Genomic DNA, 25,201 nt, shown 5'->3' on the forward strand with positions numbered 1-25,201 from the left:
CATGCCTGGACATGTGTAACGAGGGTTGGGGTCGTTTTACATTTTTATAATTATAGCCTCTGGATTTCTTAATGAGGGGTAAATGTGGAGTTGGTGCTGTTTTTCCCCCTCATGACCTCTGATTGTTCTTATGTAATAATGTACTTTGCCTGGCCAAAATAAAAAAAAATAAGTAGCTACTAATTTCTTAAACGACCATCCTGTAGATATTAAGATCAATATTCAATTATTAATCACAAGTACCTTACACCACAAGATACAGTGCCCCAGAGATTAAGGGCTTGCCATTGGTAGCCTGGTGCTGCTGGAGCCTGAACCCCAGACCCTATGATCAGAAAGTTCTTTTAACAGGATGGAACTCAACCATGTTCTCATGCATTTACATTTACATTTAAGCATTTGGCAGACGCTCTTATCCAGAGCGACTTACATTTTTCAATCTCATTACACATCTGAGCGGTTGAGGGTTGAGGTTGCTCAAGGGCCCAACAGTGGCAACTTGGTGGTTGCGGGGTTTGAACCTGGGATCTTCCGAACCGTAGTCCAATGCCTTAACCACTGAGCTACCCCTGGCCCCCTGCACAGGTCCTCCAGGAATTGGCACCACCAGGACTCAGGCAGGTGGTGATAATTGATGATGATGATTTTATATATATATATATATACTCAGCAAAAAAAGAAACTTCCTCTGACTTTCAACTGTTTTTACTTTCAGTAAACTTAATGTGTAATTATATTTGTAAAAGAGTCAACACCATAAGACATAAACTAAAAATGTTTCACAATGTGTCCCTGAATAAAGGGAGGCTCAAAATCAAAAGTACCAGTCAGTATCTGGTGTGGCCACCAGCTGCTTGAAGTACTGCAGTGCATCTCCTCCATTTTGCGGACAGTCTGAGCACTGATGGAGCCAAGCTATCAACAAGAAGTCTCATTGTTGAAAAAAAGACATGTGCTGAAGAGGTTACAGTTCGCCAAAGAACACATTGACTGGCCTAAAGAGAAAATGGTGCAATATTTTGTGGACTGATGAAAGCAAGCTTTTTTGTCTTTTTTGGGTCTAGGGGCCACAGACAGTTTGTCAGGTGACCCCCAAACATGGTTATACAACTAAATATTAGTTCAGAGATGCACAAGAAAGATTAAACTTTAAGCATTTTTGTTTAAATGTAAATTCATCACTTTGTAAAGATGAACTCCACACTGCTATATTTTTTAAACAGACTAATATTTGTTTTTCTTAACTTTCTGTAAACTAATAATCCATTTAGCACATTTTTCTTCATGTTGTGATTCAGAATAGAACCTGCAGGGTATCCAATGCATTTATGTGATTTAAATTATAATTTACTATATGGATATGAAGCTTTACTCACTTTTTTCGACACACTATTATTTTAAACACAACTGTATATGTTTATCATGTCTAGTAAAACCTAACAACTAGTTTACTTATAGTATTGTGCAAAATTCCTGGGCGCATACAAAAATATGGCATAAGCAAAAGATGCTTTTGAAAACATTTCTGCATAAAAAAAACTTCTATAAAGAGCAATAAAGAGTTAGAAATAAACTCCAATATTTTGGAGTGAAAACACATTGCTTAAAATCAGGAGTTTTAGACAGATTTGTGCAGTTTTATAAGAAAACAGCTGTTAGATTTTACTAAGCATGCTGGAGAACTTCTGGTAACTTTATTGCATTTACTATATATGTGTGTGTATGTGTGTGTGTGTGTGTGTGTGTGTGTATATATATATATATATATATATATATATACACAGGGGTTGGACAATGAAACAGACACCTGGTTTTAGACCACAATAACTCATTAGTATGGTGCAGGGCCTCCTTTTGCGGCCAATACAGCATCAAATCGTCTTGGGAATGACAGATACAAGTCGTGCACAGAATACATTCTTCTTGCAGAATAGTGGCCAGGTCACTAAGTGATGCTGGTGGAGGAAAATGTTTCTTGACTCACTCCTCCAAAACACCCCAAAGCGGCTCAATAATTTTCCTTGCCACTGTCGTCGTTATCCCCGGCTTGCTCATCAGAGACCGCCTTATCATTTTGATTCATACAAATTCACACCTTATACAAACTTATAAATTCTTTCAACTGTGTAAAGTTGCTTTGCGGCAATGTCAATTTTTAAAAGCGCTATACAAATAAAAAATTGAAATTGAAATAAAAGCAAGATAGGTGTCTTCAAATTAAGTCCAAAATTAATTGTAAGCAGCAAACATTTTGTTCTAGGTAATTCTGCTTGGTTTATATTATACATTACCAATTTAAAACTGTTCTTTTATTTGTGCAACTTATAATATCATGACAATGAACGACAGTAGATTTTTTTATTTTAATAAGTGCTGATCAAAAAACAATTACTGAATAAAAGGCTTGGCCTGTCCAAATCAACATATCTGTAGTACACTAATCAAGCAAAAGTCTTGTATGTGCAAACCCTCATCATCCTCTTGGCATCGTGCTTCAAATATTGTTTCAGGAAACACTGAACTGCTATAAATCTGTTTAATGCAGAGTTTAAACCAAAAAATATTAATATTATTGACCTAGATATTTGTGAAGACTCCAATTATTGTTGCACACAAGTTTTATCTATTTGTATATTGATTATAGGAGTTGACAATCTCATTTTAGAAATTTTACTGATTGTTTGGAATACATCACATACATTAGTTTGGAATACATCACATACATTAGTTTCAATTTAGTAAAACTAAATTCAAAGATGATATTCAAATTTACAAATTTCAAGAAAAAAGGTTGAGGAGACTCTACTTCATGTTCATCAAATCCATTGGATGGTCACGTTCACTACCATGCAGTGTGTGTCTCACAAGGACACGGTTTCTGTTTCATGTTGAGAAAATCACTAAAGAGAAAGAGGCAAAGAGAGGTAAGAATAATACGATTGTCTTTGGCCATCACCTTCATTTTATCGATCTACTCATCAATCAATACTATCATAATTCTTTCTACTTAACTGTGTAACAACTCACTCTCACTTACTCACTCACTCACTGTCTATACCACTTTATACTAATATTATCGCGGAGGCCTGGAGCCTATGCCAGGAGACTTAGGGCATGAGGCAGGTTATACCCTGCACAGGTGACCAATCCAGCACAGGGCACACACACAGACACACACACACATGCTCATTCACACACTACGGGCAATTTGGCAATGCTAATTAGCCTAATCTACACGCCTTTGGACTGTGGGAGGAAACCGGTGTACCTGGAGGAAACCCACCAGGCACGGGGAGAACACTGAATTCCATCTGAATCGAACCCAGACCCTGGAGGTGCAAGTTGACAGTGCTAACCAGTTAGCCACTGTAACATCACTTTCATATTTTTTCAAAATTCATTTTTCATTCTATTTATTATCTACTTCTTTCATGCCATCATGTGTCTGTACATCTTCATCCTTTCCGCGACACCTTGATCTAACTCACTGACCCATTATCATCTCTTTAGTTCTGTTTCTTAGTCTCTCTCTTTATCTATCATTTTATCTCTGTCTCTTTTTCTATTTAAAGGTCACTCTTTTTTTGCGCGCTCTCTCTCTCTCTCTCACACACACACACTTTTACTTACCCGAGTATGTGAGGCAGCTGTGGGCTCCTGTGGATGTATATATGATTGTAGCCCTGAATCCTGTTGAAGGTACAAAAACACACCTTGTGTCCATTCAGGCTCTTAGACTGGGCTGCTATGTTGTACAGCTAAAGGAAAGGGGAAAATAGCATGTAAGAGATGATGTGTGCAACAGGAACAACACAGTAGAACAATAAAGACAGAGCAGTTAATGTAAGGTAGATACACACCATTCCACTCCCTAAAGTATGTAACAATCTGACAACTGTCTGTACATATATAAAATTGTAGGACTACATTGGATGTGTGTAACGTTAGATGTAGATGTCTGTAATTTGTCTTACAATTTGTATACTCTACAATTTGTATTCGTATGTCTTATTCAGGGTTCCCTTTCCTTTCTTGGAATCTTTTTCCAGTATTTTCCACATTTTCAGTACATAGTATGACAAAGAGGTTATTGTTCTGTGCACTAATGCTGAATGTCCCCTGGATCCCAGTTCTGTTCTTCAGGTTCCTGGTTATCTGGATCAAGTGTATTTGGAAAAAACAAAACCGGTACCATCATCTCTTTCCTACCTTTTCTCCAAACTTAATGGGGACGATAGTATCGTCTTCAGCATGAAGAATTAGGAGTGGACATGAGATATGATTCAAACTTAGTGAGAAGAAAAAGAAAAAAAAAAAGATTAAGCACAGATTGCTTGGTTTTTTTTAAAGGTTAATATAAATGTGTAAGTTAAACGTCATGAGATTTTAGCAAAATCCGTTTTTGACAAACTTTGTGGTTGTCCGTCACTGAACTTTGACGGTATAATGTGGTTCCTTATTAATATTTACATGCTGACCAACAGAGTAATAAATATGACTTGTTAACCAGATGCTGGAGATCACAGCTGGAGTGATTACACTTGCACAAACACTTACTTCTCATCACTGGGAAATCGGAGGTCATTGGGAGTGATGGCCCTGATGAACCAGTCGAAAACTAGCAGATCGGCGACATTCTGCAACATTATGCATGAAATCCCAATTACCATCTAATACAATAAAGTTAACTTCTTTCACATACACAAATGCAATATCATGATGATTATATTTGCATAAATTTCACATTTCTTCTGCCCTACAGTATAATTGAACACTTAAGCAGAACAAAATATTCTTGTACCCTCATTACAAAGACATGCACACAATGTATGCACTACATAAGTGCTTACCGTGGGGAAGATAAAGCTCTTGGCCTCCTCTCTGATGTTGGTAAAAGGAGCCTCCAGGATAACGGCGCCAGGTGGTGTTCCTGTAACCACAGCAGGTGAGTGCAGCTTAAGAATGAAACCAATAATCTTCCTCATCAAGAAACTACACACAGTGTGCAACATAGTATGACAAATAGGTTATTGTTTTTTACACTAATGCTGAATGTTCCCGGATCCCCCTAATGGTTTGAGGATGTCATTTTCTTGCATTCTGTACATATATTTACCCTGATTGCTACCACTTATTCCTTTTTCACTCCCAGAATTCTAGAGTTTAAGTGATGTGATAGTATAGCTATAACTTGGGGGAGGTCATAACATTTGCATTATCGTATTATCTTATAAAAAAAAAAAAACATGGTATAGTTCCGCATGATGCCACAATATGCCACTAGCCAGGGTCAAACCAAGTGTATGTTGTTATTTGTTTCCTGCAGTTGAAGGGAAACAATGTGAAGAAGGTTCATGATAAACTGGTTGGCTTTGGGTACAAAATTCTGCCTCATCCCACTTACTCTCCCGACCTCTCCCGACACATGTGGCAGGCGTTTAATGACAACCGAGGTGGAACTTTTACTCAAGAGCCAAAATGAAACCAACTCATCGACAGTTTGTAGAATTGTGTTATCTTAGGTGAAGGATATGTAGAGAAGCCGTAAGCTAACGATCAATGTTCATTTTTATTACATTAATATTCTTAGCAATACAGTACATATGAAACTTATATAAGGAGCTGCTTGCACTGAACTCCTGAAGCAAAATTCCTTTAAGCTTCTATTGTGAGTGATTTACAGTAGAAAAAAGATTGTCATATTCTATATTGCATTAATAATAAAGTGAAAAAAGTATTCTTTAAGATTTTACATCGTGTTTACCCTGTTGAGGAGGATACTCCGAAGATTTACATTAAATATTGACATGTTTCATAATTCAGAGAGGCAAACAATATTGCATGTTTTTTTTTTACAGCCATCATTCAAATGCTTGTTGGAAAGGCATGCAAATCTTTATACATTTTAAAAAGGATAATGATTTATAGATAAATATATTTAATGTATTTTGGGTATATAAGAGATTGACTACTATGTCATACATAATTCTTTGAAAATTTTGATGTTATGGAAAACTAAAAAGCTTCAAAAAGAGATACAGCACTGAGTTTAAATCTCTGTAATAAGATATTATGGATTCTAGGTTTCCCACACCAAAGACAAAAGCTGATGATTTTGTCCAAAGAAGCAAATAATTAATTGTTTAACAGGGATTGAAAAAACAAAGAAATTTCATTAGGATGTTTATTTTAATGCACATATTTTTCCAGTCAAAGAACAGCTCAACTGCGCCCCCTTTGGATTATTTGATATTTCTATTAATTGCCCATTTTAGACATCTAATCTACTAACCCTCCACTTCATCTACCCGTATGTTAAGAGTAAGACCAAGTAAAAGAAAATTAACAACTAACTTGTTACGTGGTGCGGTATGGAGAGACCGGTATGGAGTTATGTTTATAAGAGCCCTGACACAGGGCTTTAGAGGGGGCGAATGAAAAAGAAGTTTGTGAAAGTGCTTGTAATGCGCACGGGAAGACCTTTCCGTTTGGAGACAGCGTAGGATTATTAATTAGAAACTTAAAAGGAAATAAAAGAAAACTGAAAACACAAAATAAACAGAGCCCCGCTGTCTACGTGAGAACTGACAGGGCTCTGAAAACTAAAACAAAAACTATATGCTCTTGGTCTCGGGGCTTATGCCGTTACCGAGACCTTATCGGTGCTACCTAAATGATCGCCGAACGAAGTGCCGACGTATTAGGACCCTTAAATAAACACGCGCCAGGTGCGGCGTACAGAATGATTGCCTTGCGGCGGCGTTGCCTAGCAACCGCGTCTATAAATCGCAGCGCCTTTACCGGTTCAGAACTCAGTACCGTGGTGTAGCAGCCCGCGGATCTGCCCGTTCTAAACAGTGCAAAGCATTTTCGCGCGCTACTGCCCCTCGTGAGATTCACGTCGTTAGACTAACTACTCTTTGGTGTACCAATGAACAGAATTTTATTTAATTTTAGCCAACTATACAAACATAACAGAGCAAAAAAAAAAAAAAAAAACTAACAAAAAATGGGTTAAATAAGCAAAGAAATCACCCTAAGATCGTAGGCTTTTATTATTGTTTTCGGTTGTTTCTGTGACCAAAAAAAAAAAAAGTTCTGCATTTTTGTGACGTGATTCTCAAATTCCAGTAGTAGTACACTTTATGTTTTTTTTTTTCCTTGCTATAATATAATACTTACATGAATATAATTAGAATTGTGTTTATTATAAGTATATTAATGTAAGTATATTAATGTAAGTACAATAATATAATATAGAGAAAAGTGCTGTGCTTCAAAAGCTTAATAATAAAATCTGGCCAATATTTCTTTCCAGGTTTTTTAGGATGCATCAGGAATCCTGTTTGTACCTTTCACCAAAATATCAATTACACTCCGTTTGGCATTCTGGACAGTCAACACTTATTTACACAATAATCCAACATTCCCACTACGTGGTTAAACAGTCTTTAGACTGTGTTACAGTTAGTTTTATCACATATGCACACACTTACCTCTGTCACACAGATACTTGGCTAAGTTAGTGGCCACTCTGGAAAAATGAAATAAACACACTCTTAGTTACAATCATCTTTGTCCCCATTTAAACATTTCTTTACATTTATGCTCTAATAGGTGCTCTAATCAGACCTGTTCAGTATCTGAAGTTGATGTTATTGTCTTTTGAATTTGCAAATGAACTATTAGGGCATGATTGTGAACTAGATATGAAAAGTTTTACAAAAATGCTGCAAAGTACAATGATAACTAAAAGCATTAACACTATGGCTCTCCTAACTCTCATTTCAACAGCATTGATAATGAATAAGGCGTGCCATGGTGGCACAGTGGTTATCACTGTCGCTTTGCACCTACAAAGTTTGATTTCCGCCTCAGAGTCTTTGTGCATGGCGTTTGCATGTTCTTTCCATGCTTGGTGGGTTTCCTCCCATAGTCCAAAGACATGCAGATGAGGCTAATTGGCATTCCTAAATTGCCCATAGTGTGTAAATGAGCATGTGCGTGCATGTGTGAGGAATTGGCACTCTGTCCAGGATGTACCCTGCCTCGTGCCCCAAGTCTAATGGGATAGGCTCCAGGCCCCCATGACCCTGTCAGAATAAATAACCTTAAGAGTGAATAAACCATGAGGAATGTCAACGTAATTATAGCCTGTGTTATCTGCAGACAGTTTTCTTGGACACAGGGAGAACATGCATTATGAATATGGACAACAAAAGTTACTCAGCCAGTGTTTGCCAGCCATGTTTAAACTTCTGGAAGCTTCCAGGGTCCTTTAATTAACAGGAGAGCGAGACCCACCCAGTTCCCAGACAGTGGCCCCAGATGTAGAGAGAGTTGTTGTCCATCCTCTTTTTCAGCCACTCATAGAGGTAGAGTGCATCCTGTGTCAACCCGCTCTCAGAAGAGCTTCCCTCTGAATCCCCCCATCCTGATACACACACAAAGCCACAGTTTACACATCACCAGACATAAAAAAGTAATTGCAGAATTATTTAATTCAATTAGATTAGATTAAACTTTATTGTCATTGCGCAAAGTACACGTAAAAAGCCAATGAAATGCACTCTGGATGGGGTGTCAATCCATATCAGGGCAGACACAAAATCGGTTAATCCATTGTTGAACTCTTGAGCAAAGCTCTTAACCCTGTCTGCTCTGGTGGCCGCTGTATCCTGACTGACCCTGCGCTCTGGCCCCAAATCTCTAACTGGGATAATTATTATACACACACTATGTCCAATCTGGGAACACCAATTAGCCTAATCTGAATGTCTTTGGACAATGGGAGGAAACCCACCAAGCATGGGGAGAACATGCACACTTCATGTACGCAAAGCCGTGGTGGGAATCGACTCCAGCCCCTGAAGGTGCAAGGCGACAGTCATAACCACCAAGCCACAGTGCCACAATTAAAACCTAACATCTGTAAGCACTATAATCTTTCTTTCATTTTACATTCTTTTTTACATTGTAGGATAAAATTAATCTCAGACAAATGTAGAAAAGGAAGCTGCTTACCTCTATAATCAACAGCTACTACATGGTAGCCTAAGGAACTAAAGACCTGAGAAAAAAAGAATTAAAAAACAACGATAAATGGTTCAGTCCCAGTGGTGACTGGTGCAAAAAAATTTTGCGGGTCGCGAACAAAATTAAAATAAAATTTTTTAATAATCGCCTGTAAATAGCCAAAAGAAGTGCTGAAAAAGCACAGAGTGTAAGCTCGGCCGTGATCTTTTGACTGCTGCTTAATTAGAAGATCAGGTTGATCTGGTCCAAGCTCTTTAACTATTTTTCTTCTTCTCCTGATCGTCTTGAAAAGGGGTATTTTAGCAAAGAAATTACAGAATTTTCTCTCATATTAAGCTGGCTTCCACATCAATCACTATTCAATACATTAACTAACAATCTGCTGACCGTTAATAAGACTCGCTGAGAATGGTCCAATCACATGAGCCCAAATATTTAAAAACAATACTGATTCGCTAAGAACAAAAATGGAAGGGGTTCAGGGCGCACAGTGCTGCGCCCCAAGGATGATTTAAAAAAATCCAATTAGAGCTCAGCCTCAAATCACATGCATTTTAAAAAAAAATTACGTGCCTACATAAACACTCCTCAGTATAAAAAAAATAGGCAGGAAAACTATTCACTGGCAATTCTTTTCTGGTTAAAACAACAACAACAACAACAGTACTGAGGTGTAGGTGGTGGTGTGAGTGTGTCAGGTGTTTTACCTTATAAATCTTCACTCGGATGTCAGATCCTCTGAAACACACCCATGAGCGAGATAATATTATATACAGAGGATAAGACATGAACAAAATGCTTGGCTGGTACAGTAAAACCTCGGATTGCGAGTAACGCGGTTTGTGAGTGTTCCGCAAGACGAGCAAAGATTTTTAATCAATTTTTACTTGAAAAAAGAGCAAGTCTTGGTTCACGAGTACCGAGTATCATGCATCACGCATGCGTGATGCATGACGCCGAGCATCATGTGATCACAACTGAGCCAACGTTTTTCTCTCTTTTGTGCTGCGGAATTATGGGTAATTGTCTCCCCTGCTGGGTCTCTTACTGGTATAATCAACATCCGTGCACGAGTGTACTGTTTACTGTAACACTGTGACCACGTGTGTAAAACATATTTTATTTTGTTTGTAAGCGCATGTGTACAGCGCGCAGGTACTATTTCTTATAACACACGTGTGTGCACGTGTAAAGCAAAAGAAAGTCTCATTAGAGAGGTTAACCATTTTTTCCCACAACCTGCCGTTATGTGTGCGTGCGCGTAATTTGACACCATGCCGGTTCACACACATTCTTTCTCCCGCCTTTAGTGTGTGTGAAGCAGAGAGGGGGTGCCACACACACACACACTAAAGGCGAGAGAGAGAGAGAGAGAGAGAGAGAGAGAGAGAGAGTGAGTTTGTGAACCAGTGTGAAATTACGCGCACACACACTCTGCTCTAAACAGAAACACTGCTCTGTCGCGATTCTTTTCAAAGGTAAAGTGCAGGTTTATCTGTTTGTCTGTTTTACTTTGCAGCAGTGATTCCCTTAGTATGTGCTCACACGAGTGTCATTAGCAATGTTCCTTGCAAATTTTTCCGACAAAATAGTCTTTCCTTTAATGTGTGTGTGTAAAATTCAAATAAGAGAGGAGAAAAGTTTACTGTGAAAAGATAGTAGCAGAGCAGCTATGCTCATATCTACATAGAAATGGCATAAATGAACTGTATCAGTCAGGATTTAGGCCTCATCACAGCACAGAGACAGCACTCGTTAAAGTATTAAATTACCTCTTATTGGCCTCTGACCAGGGTTGCATCACTATGCTTGTGTTACTTGACCTTAGTGCAGCTTTTGACACCATTGATCATGTATTCTCCTTTACAGATTAAAAAATGTGGTAGGAATTAAGGGAACAGCCCTCTCCTGGCTCAGATCCTATTTGACTGATCGTTATCAGTATGTAGATATAAATGGTGATTATTCTGCATGTTCTCTAGCGGAGTTTGGTGATCCACAAGGTTCGGTTTTAGGGCTACTGCTTTTCTCCCTTTACATGCTTCCTTTGAGCAACATAATCCATAAGCATGGTAATAGTTTTCATTGTTATGCTAATGACACACAGTTATACGTCTCAGCAAAACCAGATGAGAAAAACCAGCTTGCTAAAGTTAAGCAATGCGTAAAGGATATTAAAGACTGGATGTTAATTAACTTCCTTTTGCCTAATCCTGATAAGACAGAAGTTCTAGTCATAGGACCGCATGCGGCAAGAAGCAAGATTTTAGATCACACTGTAACTTTAGATGGCCTTTCTGTTCCACTAAGTGCAACAGTGAAAGACCTCGGTGTGATTATAGATTCTAGTCTTACATTTGAAGCTCCAAAAAAATTAAACATGTTTAAACATGGTTTTCGCGCGGAAAGATGAAAACGTAATTGCAGCGCCAAAAACTGTAAATCATTATGCATACTCTTTAAAAAAGATTTCCTTGCCACTGTAGTCCTCGGCTTGCTCATCAGGGACTATCTGACCATTTTGATTCATACACATTCCATACAAACTTACATAATTCTATTGATTGTTTAAAGGTGCTTTACGACAATAAAAATAGTTAAAAGCGCTATACAAATAAAATTTAATTGAATTACTGTCTAAGATGAGAAGGGGGAGACAGGAGGGGCTAAAAGTAAGAGTCTCCTCTTACTTTAGCTTTACACACATACACAAACACACAGCGCCTAAACGGAAACACTTATCTGTCGGGATTTTTAAAAACTTTTTTTAGGTGAAGTGCAGGTTAATTTTTTTTTTTTTTACTTAATATTTTGTATTATGTATTTTTATATATTTATTTTTTTGGGCTGTAAAACGAATTGTTTGAGTTTCCATCATTTCTTTTGGGAAAATTAAATGTGGTTTACAAGTGTTTTTGGAATACAAGCACGCTTCCAGAACAAATTATGCTATTAATTCAAGGTTCCACTGTACTGGTAAGGACCAAGTATTCGCTCAAGGACATGTGTGTGTATATATGTGTGTATATATATATAGTGGCGGACTGGCCATTTGGAGCACCGGGCTTTTTCGCGGTGGGCCGCTAACCAATGTGGGCCGGCCCAGTTAGTACGTAAATATATGTAAAATATGACGGAAACCATAATATTGCATCTCTCTTTGCTGCAGATAGTTGAGTGCGTCGATTGTACAGGCACCACTGACAAAGAGTTTGTGTTTTGTAAAGGCCATTACTATGTTGTATACCACATTATGTATGTACAGTATGTTGCCCTTTTAGAGTGGCTGCGAAATGTGCGCTGCGGAGGTGTGCGCGTGAGGAGGGGAGAACTCCTTTACTTTTACCTTATGTTTTGTATTATAATTTTGTGATGCTGAAAAAGGCTGATAAAGGTTTTGTGCTGAATGCTATTGTTGGCTCTGAGGATCCACCAAAGGATATGGATCCTTTTTGATACCTAATTTTTCTGAGCAAAGAATGAATAATGACCATGGATGAAAAAAAGAAAAAGTGGAACTGAAAATTTACGCAAAAAGAAGAAACAATCTTTAAAAGCAGATGTTGTGAAATTCTTCAAATTAGCACATTATTTCTTTGGCATGAGGGGAAATTGCAGTACCGCAGGCTCTGACAGCTCTAATATTATGGTTAGGGATAGCAAGTCTGGATCCAGCAGCCTCAGGGTCAGTGATGATGTTGACCAACACCTCTCCCCTTTTATACCCGAGGCGAGTGAAAAGGATAGCAATCAACTGAACAGATAAACTGGAATAAAATCAGTGGCATCATTAGCTTGGGCTAGTAAAATAGTTACTTGTTTTAATTATTATTATGGTCAATATTATTTATTTATTATAGAAAATATAATTTTGAATTAATATTGTCTACAATAATAATTACTAGCATGAGCTATTGCTGCTACTGATTTTATTCCAGATTACCTGTTCAGTTTGATTGGCATCATTTTCACTCTGGCAGAGAAGGGGAGAGGTGTTGTGTTATCATCAGCAGGCACTGGTTCATCATCACTGACCTGCTGCACTTGCAGCTTACACTTATAAGTGGTGTATCTTACACTGACTGCATCAAGATGATTCCTCCTGACCTGCTAAAGAATTGTCTTTATATGTTGTTTGTCTTAATGTTCTTCCTTTTGTTTTACAAATATGACTGCATATATGTTCAGTGATATTACATTTACATTTAGGCATTTGGCAGACGCTCTTATCAAGAGTGACTTGCTCAAGGGCCCAACAGTGGCCACTTGGTGGTTGTGGGGTTTGAACCTGGGATCTTCCGAACCGTAGTCCAATGCCTTAACCACTGAGCTACCCCTGGCCCCTATATCATTCGAAGTATGTTTAAAAAGCATTTATTTCTGTATCGCGTTACATTTTTATACTACTGTAGCAAGTTGTGTTAAAAATAAATCTCCACAATAGGCCCATAAAATTGTATGATGTGGTGGGCTGCTGTGGGCCAGTGTGTATGTGTATGTGTGTGTGTATACCTATTCCCTCCATTGCTATGCAGATAGAGTATGACAGGATGAGAGGAGTTGAGTTTGCTCTGGTACCAGTTTCCTTCTTTCCCCTGTGCCTCATTCCACAAGAGGTCTGGTACTGTGTGCCTTAGAGAGAGATAGAGGGCAAGAGAGAGCGAGAGATACAAAAGGATATTTTTCCTTAAACATTTAACACAGTAAACAGTTGTAATTCTTCTTTTTTGTCTTAAGTTCTTCTTCTCGTTTATCTGGAGCCCCTTGAGGCATATGGGTGGGGAAAAAAATCTAAGGAAAAAACAAAAAAAAACCGGGACATGACACATGGGTGGGAAAAAAAGGGACCTCGCAAAACTTGACTCTTTAGCATTACCGATTTAGTTCAGTACGTGGCAGTAATGCCAAACTTGATTTTTGACCGGTAAGGGAGAATTACTGAGTTTTACTATCAGCTCGGCCTAAAATATAAAGACATTTAGTTTGTATTGGTGGCTGCTCTGAGATCTCGCACAGCTGCCTTTAACGCTAGACTTGTGCCAGGGGGCATGGACCTGTACAAGGCTGCGTCATACAACGTCCGGAAGGCAGTGAAAGAGGCGAAGCAGCGCTATGGGAGGTAGCAACAGAGTGACTCTAGGAGCCTGTGGCAGGGACTAAGAACAATAACGGACCATGACAAACGCAGACATGTCTCTGGCAGATGAGCTGAACACCTTCCAACCTCGCCCCGAGGCTGCAGCTAAAGGTGCTAGTGATGCTAATGCTAGCAGCGCTAATGGCTGCAGACAGGAAGACAACGCCTGCACCGGGAAACACAGTCATCACACATCAAGCTGGAGCACCCGGGACTCGGCTCATCTCTGTGCCAGTGGCTCTCTAATTTCCTAACTGGCAGACCACAGGCAGTAAGGATGGGTGGACATGTCTTAGCCAACGCCCCAGGGTTAAGGGCCTTGCTCTAAGGGCCCAACAGTGGCAACTTGGTGGTTGTGGGTTTTGAACCTGGGATCTTCCGAACCGTAGTCCAATGCCTTAACCACTGAGCTACCCCTGACCTCAGCCACCCCAGCAATGGACTGTTCTCTCTGTTGCGTTCAGAAAAGCGATTCCGCTCCTTGAAGGCCAATACTGAGGAGGAGCTACTTCCTGCACGGTCTTTAAACCAGATCAATACACAGGACTAATCATCTCTATGTTTTTGCACACCGCACAGAAATGGACACTTATGGACATTATTCATCTGTTTACTCATTTATGGACATTGCACATTTGCACATACATGCACATTTGCACACTTTCTGGTCATTTCCATTAATTTTTTTTTATTTTCTATTTTGTCTTTTGTACAGAGGTTTTCATATTTCTTATATATTTTTTGAAAATTTTTATATTTTGTTCGATTTTCTTATAGTTTAAGCTATTTATTTTGTATTTCTTGTTAATTGGTTTTAAATTTAAGGTCACGGGTTGTCATATAAGCATTTCACAGCATATCGCGTATTACTGTATGTGAGAAATTCGGTACTGTATTTGAATTCTACTTCTACACACACTCCTTGGCTTAAAGAGTCAAACAAAGGAGCCATTATAACTACTGGAATTGGATTAAGAACCTCCCAACATAATCATAATCTGAAAGGATGGTGCTGACCTGTATGCATCGTGGAGGAAATGTGGTTGGAAAAAAGAAAAAAAATTGGAATTAAACATCTGTGTCCATAAGAAAACCACTTGTTAGTAAGACTTATCTGTAAAAGGGCTTCAGTTTGCTAGAAATTGGACTTTGAACTGATAGGAAAAGGTCATGTGACCTGATGAGTCCAGATTTATCCTATTCCAAAATGATGGGCGTGTCAGGGTAAGAAGGGAAGCGAATGAAGTGCACCCATCATGCATAGTGTCCACTGTACAAGCCTCTGGAGGCAGTGTTATGATCTGGGGTTGCTTCAGTCGCTCACGTCTAGGCTATTTATTTGTATAATGCAGGATTCTGAGAAATCAATCCTATTAGCATTAACATGCTAATATTGTGTATGAGTGTACTGCAGTTATTCTTAGAATCAGTCTTCTTATGACAGCGCTCTTACCACACTCCGATCCTGACGCCTTCTTCTGGCTGAAGGTAGAAGTTGTGTGTGTGATTCAGGCCTTGATCGAGCGGCTTCTTAAGATCGATAAAATCTGGACCTAAAAAAAGATGCACAGATTAAAACATTGATACAACCCGTGTAACACAGAAGGAAATTTTTTTTAAATTAAAATTTTATTTGTCACATACACTATTATAAACAGTTCGATATGCAGTCAACTGCTTATACGACCGCCAGTGACCTTAAAAAATAAAAGCTTACAGATAAAATTTCTTACTTAAAAAGAAATACGATAGAAAATAAATTTAACTAGGATTAAAAAATATATACTGTACAAATAAGGACATTCACACTCCACTTTCTCGCAGTCTTTTAACATTTAACTATTTTTGGTACAAGTTTTTGGTTGCACTCAGAGTGTTTGTTTTTATTCTGAATCAAAGACAGATCAGAGAAATGACAGTCAGTCTCATGAGGTTTTAACAATAAAAACCTTGTGACCTCAACCTGATTAACCTGAAGTGTCAAACTGACAAATTAGTCGAGTAGAAGACATTCTTCCTGTAATGACATACACACACACACACACACACACACACTTTCACGTCTTACTAAAGGTTGCATCAGCTAGACTGTGGCTCACACAAGCAAATATTTACTTTTCTAAAAATTAATTATGACACCGTGCTGGTTTAGTGGTTTGCGCTGTAGCCTCACATTTCCAGGGTCGAGGGTTTCATTCCTGTCTTGCCTCTGTGTGCATGGAGTTTGCATGTTCTCTCCATGCTTGATGGGTTTCCTCCACAGTCCAAAGACATGCTTTATGCTACAGTAAGTGGAATTTAAGCACACTTACTTATTGCCTATACCACTTTATCCTGTATACAGTGTTGCGGGAGGCCTGGAGCCTTTCCCAGGGAAGTTGCATGAGGTGGGGTACACCATGGACATTGTGCCAATCCATCGCATGGCACACACATATGCACACTCACACAGTATGAGCAATTTGTAAACACCCATTAGCCTAATCTGCATATCTTTGGACTGTGGGAGAAAACCGAAGTACCCGGAGGAAACCTACCAAGCACGGGGAGAACATGCAAACCCGAGGCAGGAATAGAACCAGGACACTGGCTTACCCTAAGCCACCGTGCCCGGCTATATTTCAGCTGCCTTTCCTCTTTAATTTGTAGCCTACAGCAGTTGCTACTGTAGGTTAATTATTTTTTTAGATTAGAATTCGGATTAGAATTTACTTACTGAATGCTATGTTATTAAAGCTAAGCTATATTATTGAAGTAAATGAATATAGCTTTGTCTAATTGTTGGTTTAGAAAGACTAAATAAATGGAATTATTTACTATTGTCAAAGACCACGGTGACCAGGATCAAAGAACAGAGCTTGATGACGAGTTGAACAACAATGAACCCAATAAACATCCACTTCCAGTGCATCAAGCACCACCTAAGAGAGACAGAGAGAGAGATCAAATGAGAATGCAGAAGGTTAAAAATTCTAGGGTGAAAGTCACAATGCCAGAGGAGTCGGTTTCTGCTCTCAGCTCTCATGAGACAGCATCAGTAACTACCCTGTATCCTTTAATTGCATATGTAACCGAAAAAACACACTAGAGAATAACTCATACCAGGCAAAGTATCTGACACACATACAAACACCACTGTAAGTTGCAATTATGGTCTTAAATTAAAGCTACAGGCCTCTTGTTAATGATCTACATGTTCTGTCTTATTACAAAGTATGAGATGCAATGAATAAGAAGTATTTATTTAAAGCCTTTGTAAGTGTTAAACATCCACTTGTTATAATAAGAAAAGCCTTTAACCGTGATGTCTGGAATTCAAGAAGAAAATCAATTATACCAGAGTACTGTACTGTTGTAGTCGCCGCTCTAATTAGTTCCAATAAACATTAGTGCTGTCAGAATGAATGACTATTCCAATTGATTAATCAAAAAAAAATTAATAAATAATTCTATATATATATTACAGTATGTTACCTTCCTGGTGCTGTTACCTTCCTCGCTGGTGCTTGGTTGTGACATTTCGCTCGAATCTTGAGTCTCTATCACGGACATCTTCGTCTACTTATCACAACCTTATCAACCCGAAAACGCTATTTTATTCAAACGTCTTTGCTGGAATGTGTGACGTGACGTCATGTGCAGGTGGGATGGATCGCATACCAACCAACAGGGTGTCGGAATGGTATGTTTATACTTCTCATCCAACCACAATCAAATTCGCTCCTTCCGAATGGCACGATTTATCCAGGTGTTGTTTTTTTTTTGTTTCTTAAATGACAAGCTGAAATAAAATAGGAGTAACGGGGCTATTTTTAAAATGTAAGGAGTAGAAAGTACAGAAAATTGCGTGAAAATGTAAGGAGTAAAAGTAAAAAGTCGGCTAAAAAATAATTACTCCAGTAAAGTATAGATACCCAAAATTTCTACTTAAGTAAGGTAACGAAGTATTTGTACTTCGTTACTTGACCTCTCTGTGCACAGTTTAAAAAACGGTTGTTTAAATATGCCGTACAGTAAGTCATGACATGAACTAACTTGTTTGGCGGATTTTTCGCCAATCAGAATTTCAGCAATCAGAATTTGGCTATCTCTTGTGGTTATGAAGATATTTCTTAAAAACATTTTTGGAGGGTACCCCTTTTCGACCCCCCAGAACACCCTTTTTTTTATTTTCAAGATGAGGTGATGTGAAGTACCCTCAAATTTTTTGAGTAACATATACGTACAGATCTTGGGTTTTGGAGGGTTAAAAAGGGGTACCCCAAAAAATGTTTTTTTCATATTTATCTCCATAACCACAAGAGATAGCCAAATTCTGATTCCATATGACAAGTGAGTTATCAAGGAAAGGGGAGTTTCAAAAAGGGGGCGTGGCACGTCTTGAAGTGCGTCGAGGCCAAAAATCAAGATGGCAGCCATTTTTAACGTGCGGGAGTTGTGACAAAAAAATTGTTTTTTTTTTTGTTCTCATGCCAACACCAACAATTGGTGAGAAGTGATGGTGGAAAATTTCTCTTCCACTGGTTGATTTGAGATGGAATTACTCTGTATTGGACTGTGAACTTTTTTGGACAGCCATTTTCCATCATTGTGCTTCCGGACGATTTATTGAAACAGGTGAGGCCGACTCATTTCTCCTGCAATCAATTCCTCCAGCTCACTTAACAAAAGTGAAGAAAGTATTAACAATGTATTCATAATACTTATAGCTTAATTTACTTCTTCTCTACAATTATTAGTAACTAATGGTTAATAGCCATAGTTTGTACTCATTACTAGTTTTTGTTCTGACAGTGCATTTTGTTTTGAACAAGAACTTTCACTGAAAAGATATAAAGACACCAACAATACACATGAGTGGGTCTGCGTTTGAGTTGCACAAGCCTTCCAGTTGTTCATGACTAATAGAAATCAATTTGCTAAACCAAATGAGATTAACAGGATTACAAGTCCTCACAGTGCTCTGTCAGAACCTGCTGATTCTGTTTCATAAAAATCCAAATCAAAACACTAGAGCTAGGATAAGGGTTTAAAAAGCCGAATATTTATTACTGTCTGACAAAAGTTCAATAATAGACACATTTGATACAATCAGACATCCAGTCACACACCAATAGTCAGCATAGAGATTAATCGAGTTGTGGTCTGGATCGTGCATGTCTTACCTTTTGCATTTTTGCCAAATGACTCTCATTTTCTTTGTCACCTTCTCCCCTGTCTTTCAGATTCGTCCCCTAGGTTCAGCAGTGTGTCTGTTTTAAAGTGTTCATGCTCATCAGAGGCAGAGGGCAAATTACTGCCTTCTCGTCGCTGAAATGAGTGGAGAGGCCCAAAGGCGGAAAAAATAAAGATGAAAGGATGATACCAATTAGTGGATGAAAACAATGAATCAGGGTGTACAGATGGCGATTCTGATGCAAAACTCTGCCCAGGTCTCACAGATCAACAGGTTCCTCCAGAGTTTGTTTTATGTCACAGGTCTCTGCCCAAACAGCTTCCATCTAGTACCCTACATAGTAATGATGTAATGTCTTTTCTACCCCACCTAGTGCACTATGTATGAAGTAGAGCCATTTTGGAATTTAGCCTTTGTCTGTGCGATAACTGCTTGAGGCATACACTCATTATGCATGAAGGTGTTTTAGCCACACCCACTGCTAACAGCAGTTTACAGTTCTCCATATTAATGCATTTGGCACTGAGGGTGTCACACCAGCGGTAAGAAAAGATATTAATTTGATGCTTTAAGTTCATTTCTGAAACAGTTTTGAATGGGTTTACAGCTAATAAATTACCACATATTCCTAATACATGTTGAACCAAAATAGGTTTATATGATTATAGTATATAGTGCTAAGAATAATTTCCATAGATGAGAATATTGGTACAGTCATTCCATAAACTGAATAAACCATCTATAAACTCTTCTTGGAAATGGCTTAGCAAAGGCTAAAAGTTCTGTTTGTGGTGTGGCGAGTGGTAGGGGGCTGGCTCGAACTTTGCCGATTCCCAGATGTTAACAACTGTAGCCCATTACGCCACCTTGGGAATTGCACCCAAGGAAATAAACAACCCTAATTATTAAATAACTAAGGCACCCAGGTACGTTCACTGAGCATGCAAAAGGCATAGATTTCGTACATAAATCTTTATTTTCTTACAGACAATCATACACAATGTAGTCGTTCAAACGTTATGTATAACAATACTAAAAAGTAGTTTTAGTTTGGCAACATCAAGGATATGCTAATCCAAGAGTGATAAACATCTGGTGCTTACCAAAGGATAAGCAGACTATGAAAGACAGGAAGGGGATGAATGTCCAAGCAAGAGTCACCCCAAACACACGTGAATCACATCCACACACAATTCACTGTGACAATCAAGACGCACGCGGAAAAGGGAAAACAACTCCAACACGTCGCACTGCCACCACCTTTAGCTCACAGCTCTACAAGATTTGGTACTGTACCTATAATCATTAAAATAAAACGTACAACCAACAAAATAGAACGGAGAGAGACGGAGAGAAAGGGACAAACAACTCCCATGAAAAGCAACAGTTACATGACACAGCAGTGAGGCAATTATATGGCATATATTTGTCCAATGACAGTAAAGCAAAACAAAAATAACGCAAAAACAAAATGAAGCAGTGATCAGGCCAAGCAACATTCAGGCAAAGCAGCAGCGATCATGCATTAGTCCAAAGCACCCACTGTGACCTATAGTTCCTAATGGTCAAAATGAAACAAATTAAACATATGCATACCACAGAGGACAATGAAATGTACTACTAAACGTACATACCTGTTCCCAGATGCTGAATAAACGACCTCTAGCAATCCCATGTACGACCAGGAAGTACAGGAAATGAGCCACTTACCGACACCAGTAAGGCAATGTTAAAAATGGAAACCAACTGTCCAGATAAAAACTGAAACGAAAATTTCTGAGACAGGGATAGCTGCAGCTCGGAGTAATGGGCGTGTCGAAGGGTTGGGGCGTGTCGAAAGGTAAGGGGCGTGCCGAAAGCTCTTCATGATTGGTTGCACAAGTTGCCTGTTTAAAGGCTATGTTACGACCTCTATCGGAATCATAACAGGCTATTATTAAACGCTATTGTTCTTTCTAATGCATTTTAGTAAAGCAGCCAACATAATCCTTCATATTAAAATTCCATTCTTTTCCTGTAAAATATCTATATTACAAATATTTCTTTCTAAACATTCTACTGCGTTGGCTCGGGTTACTGACGTCATCCTCGCGTGTTCGAGTCATGGGCGTGGCTAAAAGGGATATATAGCTCCAACAGGTGTTCCGGGAAATTCAGTTTCCCTACGTGTTTTTTTTAAAAAAACACTGTCTTTCAATTGAAGTATGGGAAACATATTTTCCTGATCATCAGGAAAATCGGTTTCCCCCTCCCTACTAGCTGTGGAAGTATCAGGGATGTCTGAAATAGCCTCAAAGACATGTATACATGGGGCACAGGTAACACAATATGCACAAAATGTTTAAAAAAACAGTCTTTCAATTTAGGTATGGGAAACGTAGCGAGTGACGTCGTGATTCGAATCTGCGCGAGCACTGCGCGCGCCCGGGGAAACTGAATTTCCCGGAACACCTGTAAGAAGTAGCCGAACTGTTGGCAGAGTGGGAGGGACATTTATGTAGGGAAGACAGAGGGCTTTTTGTGGTGTGTGTGTCACTCGTGCATTTGAGTGTTTGTCGACAACCTGCACCACTAGCCTACCTACTGTAGCTGCTACTCGCAAATGAACCGTCTGCCAATTAGGTACATTGCCAGCCTCATCAAATTAACGAGTGGTCTTATGTCTGTCACGATTGATCGAAATCTTCACGCAGTACAACAAATAAACCCCTGGAGTTATATAAATGACATGGCTGACTATCAAATTTCTAGGTAGACACTCGTAAGCCTACACACACGCAGAATGATGATAGCCCATGGAATTAACAATGAAAATGTTAAGTGTAGCCCACATCTTTACTAAATAGTAAGCTATCTGGAAAATTTGTAGGCTAACACTGTGCAAATGCTCAAATTATTGCAGTTAAACTTAAAAACATTTAATAGTAGACTATGAGTTTTGTGCAGAACTTCATCCTTGCTAGGTTGGAGGTCACTTACGTGTGTGTGTGTGTGTGTGAGATAGAGAGAGGGGGGAGGAAGGAATTGCTAATAAAAGACTGTATAATAATAATAATAATAATAATAGTATAGTTTTTACCAGTTATTTGTTTCCATGCAGGTTACAGTGGTTCAATGTTTGAAACAAAACAGTGAGCGCCTATATCCTTTAATGTGCTCAATCCTCAAATTGCACACATTCGCGGGCAATCGCGGCAGCTCACAGTGTCTAACATCGCATCTCACCGTGAGTCAAGCCGCACAGGTGAGATAGGGGTATTAGGCACCGTGAGCCACCTCGAGTGCCCGCCCGACGTTCGATCTGCAAGGTCCGCGAGCTTCCGCATGTGAAACATGTTTAATATTTTTGCGTGGTAAAATAGAAACGTAACCACGGCACCAAAACTCGCGCTGAATCATGAACCGTACTTACGGCCACCGCGTGAAACCGTGTAGATGAGATACTGTAGGGGTATTAAACCTCTACTCTGTCATCTCATCGTATTTATTCCATAGTGCGCTATACAACCCCAACCACTGACATGCTTTACACTGTTTCAGAAGCTGGTGAAGAGTGTTGTCAGCTGTTTGTCAATCAACTATGATTGTATACCCGGTTCGTTTCACCGCCGAAGGTTACATGAAACTATTAGCGACAGTTTGGTGATTTCATTTATATCTTTGTCTGTTATGGCATGCTATTGATAAGTAAACCCATGTCGAAATAAACATTATTAAAAGAATTTGGTGCCATGTTTAATTTGCATAGAAAGTGCCGTCTTTCTTAACGCTGTCATGCAAAAGAAATCAAAAATCGATTCCTGAGCAACCGATGTCAGCTAATTCAGGACCGTCACTGTGGACAGCGCCTTGTAACGTCGGACGTAAGAGGCGGCGACTTAAAAAGACTCCTAAGGGACAGCTCGAGAAATACACTTAGAAAAGTTATCACTTAACGTAAGATATATCTTAAGAGTCTTCTTAGCGCGCGAAAAGTATGCGTTATCGAGAAACCGGGCCATGCAGATTAGACTGACTGGCGTGACCAAACTGCTTGTAAGCTCCAGGCCCCCACGATATAGATGATGAGGGGGGTCCAGACTGTCTACATATTTTAAATGCTATTTAGAAATAGTTCTAAGCATGAACCAGTGAGAAACGGATGCTAAAGGCTGAATGGTTGGAACAGATGAGAGAGGAAAATAAGGTTGCTGCTGAGTTTGTTACAAAAAACAACAAATTTTTAAATGGTTAAATCTTTATGCATTTTACAGACTGCCGCAGTAAAACATGCTCAAGACTTTTGTACAGTACTGTAATTCTACAAATCAATCAATTGCCCCAATACACCTCGGTTTTCCAGCAGGGACTCTCTAGCTGTAGTGAAAACTCCAGTCAGGTGTGAGTTCAATCCTTTATTATGTACAAACATAAACTGTACCTAATCGTGTTGTGAGTCTAGTAGTACACAGTGTTAAGTTTAGCAGCTTAAAAACAACACAAATCTGTAAACCACGTGGTACTTTGCAAGAAAAGAAAAGAAAAAGTACTAACTTTAAATAACAACACATTTCATAAAAGTATTTAAAACAGACTGAAGATACGCTCGAAGGTCGTGTTTGGTCTTTGACGAAGGCAGCTGAAGGGAATTCGAGCAGAAAGCTCAGACTTTCTTAACATAATGTCAATAGAAATTACAGGAAATAAACTGAAATCATTTATTTAAACCTTGTATTAAATAATCGTGATGGATTGAGAAAGTAACATGCGTCTAATACCACACCAAGTTAAAGAAAAAAGTTTCAGTTGATATATTCAAGGCTTTGGTCACTCACTTAGGAAAGAAAGGGAAGGGAAAAAAAACGAGAAACAGGCTGCGTCCCAAATGCTAGAGTTCTATTAGATAATCAGACACTTTGCTAAATGTTCTTGACTGCAGGGATTCCTTTAACCAGGCAGTTTTGATGATCCGTTGATATGGCGCCATTCCCAGGACGATGCATTAGTTTTGATACAGAACAAAATATAAAGCAGAATGCATAAAGCTACAGATCAGGTTTCTTTAATAACCTGGGTATTTTCTCTCTCTCTCTCTCACACACACACACCATGAGCTAGCTCCAGAATAGACATCATAACAAGAACTCTAGCTTTTGTGATGCACGTGTCATACTGTATGTGGAGGACATGGACTTTGAGGCTAGGGGACACACTGGCTAGTAACACTAAAGCTAACATGCGTACACACACACACACCCACATACAAGTATGCTTCATACAGTCCCGTTCATGTTCTACTTGTCAGGCATTTAGCTCACATTGTTATGTAACTTTTGAGTAATTCCTCTACTGTGGAAGTGCATAGCAGGGCTTAATAGAAACGCTAACGCTGCTCAACAAATCGAAGCGCAAAGGACTTCAGCAACATGTAAAGTAGCATGTTAGCTAACCCCTGATCATCCATGTACATACTGTGTTAAATAAAAAAATTAAAAAAGGATACATACAGCATGATCCTACATTCAGAACATTTCATTGACCTACGGTTTATAACACACCCAGACTCCCAGAGTACATTTTCCCTCTCCTAAAAAACCAGTACAGTACATTACTGCTCTACACACCAAGAGACGTTGATTGATCAATAAAACGAGCGTATTGCAGTCTGCATGGGTGTAGTAGCTTCGCTTTAGCGGTAGCTAATGAAATACGAGGGGCGTTCAAGTTAAACCGGGACCTTTGATTGTGCAGAATAACAGAACAAAGTTATAAAAGTTAAAAACTGTTTCATTTCTCTTTACAATCCTCTGCTACACTAATGCACTTATCCCAGTGTTTAACTAGTGTTTGGATTCCATCAAAGTTTTTTCAGT

The 25,201-nt window shown here is 38.9% G+C and overlaps 1 protein-coding gene across 1 annotated transcript; it reads right to left on the reverse strand.

Moving 5' to 3' along the window:
- Window positions 1-3,626: 3,626 nt before the first annotated feature.
- Window positions 3,627-21,024, reverse strand: LOC128535714 (lysophosphatidylserine lipase ABHD12-like). The gene is made up of 12 exons (XM_053509761.1): window positions 20,984-21,024; window positions 16,991-17,094; window positions 15,627-15,726; window positions 13,549-13,668; window positions 9,744-9,774; window positions 9,025-9,070; window positions 8,305-8,434; window positions 7,497-7,534; window positions 4,839-4,930; window positions 4,558-4,637; window positions 4,210-4,288; window positions 3,627-3,758 (listed from the first exon to the last, which is right to left on the reverse strand). Exons 1-12 carry the CDS (start codon window positions 21,022-21,024, stop codon window positions 3,627-3,629), a joined length of 993 nt encoding a protein of 330 aa, XP_053365736.1.
- Window positions 21,025-25,201: the final 4,177 nt, after the last annotated feature.

The sequence above is a fragment of the Clarias gariepinus genome, chromosome 13 (assembly GCF_024256425.1).
Source record: "Clarias gariepinus isolate MV-2021 ecotype Netherlands chromosome 13, CGAR_prim_01v2, whole genome shotgun sequence".
In the NCBI taxonomy this organism is placed as follows: Eukaryota; Metazoa; Chordata; class Actinopteri; order Siluriformes; family Clariidae; genus Clarias; species Clarias gariepinus.

Excerpts from the sequence above, each read along its gene's own strand:
- LOC128535714 (XM_053509761.1), bottom strand. The coding sequence starts at position 21,024 with ATGGGATTGCTAGAGGTCGTTTATTCAGCATCTGGGAACAG. Across the intron at positions 7,535-8,304 it reads GGCCACTGTCTGGGAACTGG|AGTGGCCACTAACTTAGCCA; the intron begins GTGGGTCTCGCT and ends TCATTTTTCCAG. Across the intron at positions 4,289-4,557 it reads CGATTTCCCAGTGATGAGAA|TTTGAATCATATCTCATGTC; the intron begins GTAAGTGTTTGT and ends CTTCTCACTAAG.